Source organism: Venturia canescens, chromosome 7, assembly GCF_019457755.1.
Source record: "Venturia canescens isolate UGA chromosome 7, ASM1945775v1, whole genome shotgun sequence".
Taxonomy (NCBI): Eukaryota; Metazoa; Arthropoda; class Insecta; order Hymenoptera; family Ichneumonidae; genus Venturia; species Venturia canescens.
The window spans coordinates 6,918,184-6,923,126 of record NC_057427.1 but is presented as its reverse complement, the minus strand read 5'-3'; the positions used below and the strand labels follow the sequence as shown (position 1 = coordinate 6,923,126).

Sequence of the window (4,943 nt, the reverse complement as noted above, 5' to 3'; positions counted from 1 at the left end):
GAAATCCACGAGGAGAAAGATTTTGAAGAATAAAAATTGTAGCGTTTTCACGACGATGAGATGGAAGAAACGATAATAATGAAGATCTTTAAATAAACACCAATAACTGCGTATACCGAGAACATTAAAGGAAACAAAAGAAAAGCACAGAGAGACACGATAAAAGAAAACCGTTATTACGTAAATTATAGTATGCAAAATTATGTATTGCGAAAAGAAATGCGATTAAACGAAAACTAAGTAAATTTAACCAGGGGGAAGATTGAAGAAAGTTGAAAAGACTACAACAAGATGAAAAAATTTAGAAAAAAAACGAGTATAAAGTTAAAAGAATTAACGCGAATGAATAAAATCGCCTCACGACAATTACCGCATAAATTGACCTTGTAACTTTTATATGCCAATTCCATAAACTTTGATATAAGTTTTGTCACGAAGATATTTAACGAAAAATACAAAAGAATTAAATTTAAAACAACAACAACAACAACAACAATAACGACAAGCACAAGCAAACGAAACCGAAAACAAATACACGACGAAAGATTTAGTTGAAAAAATGATGAAGAGTGATAGGGAACGAGATGATTGAGTTATTGTCAGAATGATTGACGACATATGAGTGTAAAGTATAGTAATTGTAGTCCTAAAGAGTTTCTCTGCCTTCTTTCGTCCGTCAACTTCCACATTGGATAGCTCTAATTTCATCTATTTTTTCGTAGTAAAATTCAAGTCTGTCGCAGCGGCAGGAATTTTTCATTATTATTTTCGTTAACGTTTTTGACAAACGAAGTAATTCAACGTGAAAGATCAAGCGGACGAGGGAGGTAGAAGAAAGCAAAAAACGTTAACTGATTGATAATGACGATGGTTGATTAGGGAAAACGTAATTCGCGACGAAAAAACATCGTAAACACACGCACCCACACGAACACGTACACTACACGAGACCATGACTACACGAAAACTATTAACGATTATAAATACACTTGTATAAGACGATAAATAACTGTACCTAACATTTACCGTGGACTATAATATATTATTATTATTATTATCTTTATTATTCTCATTATTACTTTGATTTTTATTATTTTCACGATTACGATGATCATTATGATTAAATAATTAAGAAAGATTCAGACATTATAGAAAAAAAAAAACATGGAAAATAAAACATACAGTGACAGAAAGCGAAAGAGAAATAGAGAGAGAGAGAGAGAGAGAAAGAGATATTGAAAAGTTGGAAAACAAAAAAAGGAAAAAAATTGAAGAAATACGGATAATGAAAGCGTGCGCGGTGTAGAAAATTGGTAAACTGTATTCGAATTTTAAGAATATTAAGGATAATGGGTCTGTAATTCGTGTTTATCAAAAAAAAGAAGAAAAAAAAATGAGAAAAAAGAATCAATGAAGCTGTGTAACGTTGGCGTTGTTATTATGTCATTGCTGTGGTGTTCGTTTCTTCGTTAAGGAAATTTGCTGTTTTTTTTTTTGTTTAAATTTATTCGATATTGAAGAAATGTTTGAAGAAATAGAAAATTCATTTTTCTTCCTTTCTTTTTTTATTCTTATTTTTCATCTTGTCAATCTCGATTGGAAAAATCTGAATTACGAAAATAACGCCTCGATGGTTTGGCATGACGGGATGAAGAGCTCGGAGCGTTTACATTTTCGTTAGATAAGCTTCCTGCACGAATTTTTTGTGCGCTGGACAACACTTCGCTGTACCCAGGGTTTCTTCTTTGTCTTGCCTTCTCCTTTCTCTCAGACAACTCGTCGATTGTCTTCGTATGGTCCAATCTCTCCGTGGCTACGCTCACGAGACGCTCGTATAATTCGGTTTCCGGCGTTACCAAACGCTTGAAATCCGGACGCTCGAGACGCAAAAATTCACAGACTTCGAGCGCTATCACAGTCACGTTTCTACGACGCTCCGGGTATATTAACAATATTTCACCGAAATAATTGCCGTCCTTCAAGTGACAAATCTGACAGGCAAATGGACCAATTACCCTCGTATTTTACGTGAAGAAATTTCGCGAATTAGATGATGCGAAAAATTGTTCATTGTTTTTATCAACTTATCAAGAAACAAAAGAACCGAAGCTCGAATAAATTCAATCGCAAAACGCTTCGAGTCCTCAAATTTACTCATCACTGTAATTATCCCGATTCGATATTTTTGTTCATTTTTTTTGTTTCATCACTTTCCACGAATAAAATAAATTGTCGAAATACAAAAACATTGAGCAAAAATGATGGAGAATCGTGCTTAAAAATATCTTTGATGCTCCAACGTTTATTTGGACACAAAGTTCGAATTTTTTTTTTTTTTTTTTTTTTACCACTCACTTCTACTCCAAGATAGTTTATGACAGCTACGGTGCCACTGGCAATGAAATACATGCAATCTCCATCCATTCCACACTTGTATATGACGTCATCCTGAAGATAGATGGCGGGCTTGAGTGAAGCTGTTCTGACAAAAAAAAGAAATTCGAAAATCCTTCAATTCTCCAATCGTGAGCATCTGGCTTTCTTACCCATAATACTGCTGAGAAGATTTCTGGGCAAATTTTGAAAGATGCTCGCCGTTTCGAGGGAGCCGCGACTCAAGCGAACGGTTATTTCTTGTCTGAGATGACCTGTGCAACAAATTCGTAAATCGAAAATGGATTTGAGGAAGAAATTTTGACACTTGAACTTGGTTTTATCAATAACTCACTGGATAGTGCATGAAAAATTGCATTTTCCTTGAAATAATTGCCCTGAAATCGATACTCGTAATAATCGATTAACTTTTGCTTCAATCTCGCTGGCAGCTTTTTGTCACGAATGTATTCTTCCACTTCGTGCATTATTTCTTGATATTTGAGCTCAGGTTTAGCCAATGATTGAGTAAACTGTAGAACAATCACTGCAGAAATCGAACTTTTATTGTTTTTCTTTTTTTTCTTTTTTTTCATGAATAATTCAAAGCTGAGATTCAGAAGTGATTTTAAATTCGACCATAAATATTCAGCGATTCGAGCGATCGATTATTCAATTTTGTTTACTAACCTATCAGATAAATCATGTAACCAGTACCGAAGATCAGCAAGAGGCATCGAATCATTTTATCGGCGTCAGATATTTTTTTAAATTCGACGAAACTCGAGCCGACCAAATTGCTGACACCCATGTGAAGACTAACAAGATATATTCGCGGAGTCGATTCTTCGTGGAGGCCACTTTTCACAGCGTAAATTTCTGACTCCTCGAATTTCATTCGTTCATCATTTCGCATAATTTACATTTTTATTTGTCGGATTGAACCATCAGTCGCGCTACGAGACTTTTTCTCACACCAAACTGTATCGAGACGCTTGAAAAAGGCGCACGCGCAATGTTCCTTTTTCATTTTATTCCTTCACAGTATCAAATATTTATTTTCACTGCTATCCATCAGTGAAAAAATTCGACGGTCATGATTGACCGAAACGACGCGTGTGAAAAAAATTCCCATCGCACGACGAAATTTTACGCTAAAAACAGCCGGCGACGTCCAGATGAAATTTGGCAAAATGATTTGATACCTCGACGGTGGCTCGCGTTGCATGCAACATGAAAAATGGAAAGGCGTAAGTGATGCAGGCACTCCAGTGAAGTATCAAGGCGGTAAGAATGCACAGCCACAATCCAACATCGCACACGACCGATAATCCAAATACCTTTATTACTATTAATAACATCATCACTGATTTTTACTTTTTTTATTCTCGTACCGTTGCCCTCGGAATTCTTATTGAAATGAAAATGTTCGTGACTCGTATTGTTTGAAATTGAAATTTTCTTCGCGTACCGTGCTAAATTTTTTCATGTAACGACGAACCGTACGCAAGCGAAGCAGCTTCAAGAGTAGCAGACACTCGGCAATGACTTTCGAAAAATTGGCATCCGGTCCGGGAGTCGCGACGGGGCCAGAAATGAACCAAGTGTAAGGAACGGAAGTTAGTAAATCGATTAGAAAATATCCTTGACTGTAGTGCCTGAAAGCAACGAAATTTTAGTCCCCACGGCTCGTTTATTCCGATTTTTTCTCGTCCAGCACTCATTTTTTGCTGTCTGTTCTTGATGGGAATTAACCTGACGATGAGCGAGGGATCGAGATAAATTTCATGACCATCGACGGACGTGAAACCGGTGAAAAAATTCATGAAAATATCGATAACGCATATGGCGTATGCGGGGTTGAGAAAGTCAAATTTTTTTGAATACTCTTTGCTGCACATGCGATAAAACGCGTGGACGAATGGCACTGTTATGAACAGGTAGAGAAACGTCACTGACATCACGATTTCCCATCTGAACCTGTGTGACAAAAGTCATTTTCATTATATTCATCACCGTATACGATGCGGCTTGAGTATTTTTATGAACTTCGTACAGCAGCAAAAGCAATCGGTAAATCATTGGATACCGCAAATTACTGCAAGGATGAATGATCCACCAATGAGGCGAGCGTCCGTGTCTCTTTTTCTCAAAAGCCACAGCAGCTCTGCTGCGCAATAAAAATCTCGTGATAGGATGTCTCTCGGAGACTTGAATGAGCTTCTGAAATGTTCTCTTAATGCGCGCGAGCAGCTTAGCATTCGGTGGTAATCTTGGCAAATTACTGTTTGACGTTTCCGGTAATTCGCACGTGTGCTTCGCTATGTTCCGTCCTTTGGGGACGTAACTCTCCCCCTTCGTTTCCAATCGCGCCAGATTTGCCGATTTTTATCTTCGTCTGCAATTAATTTTTTCTTTATACTTTTTATCGTTTTCGGGTTAACGAACTTCCGAGGCAGAGGTTAGCATATTTCGTTAGCGCAGTCATTTGTTTTGCAGTATCAAATTTTTTTATCTTCGTAATGGGCTGAGATCGAAAAAAATGTCGGTTGGCTTCATTCCACTTAGAA

The 4,943-nt window shown here is 37.1% G+C and overlaps 1 protein-coding gene across 1 annotated transcript; it reads right to left on the bottom strand.

Moving 5' to 3' along the window:
* Positions 1-1,361: 1,361 nt before the first annotated feature.
* On the bottom strand, positions 1,362-4,890 carry LOC122413765 (potassium/sodium hyperpolarization-activated cyclic nucleotide-gated channel 1-like). The gene is made up of 5 exons (XM_043424352.1): positions 3,064-4,890; positions 2,729-2,920; positions 2,547-2,648; positions 2,356-2,477; positions 1,362-1,991 (listed from the first exon to the last, which is right to left on the bottom strand). The coding sequence occupies exons 1-5, from the start codon at positions 3,287-3,289 to the stop codon at positions 1,587-1,589; spliced, it is 1,047 nt and encodes a 348-aa protein (XP_043280287.1). The 5' UTR covers positions 3,290-4,890; the 3' UTR covers positions 1,362-1,586.
* Between the last annotated feature and the right edge of the window lie 53 nt (positions 4,891-4,943).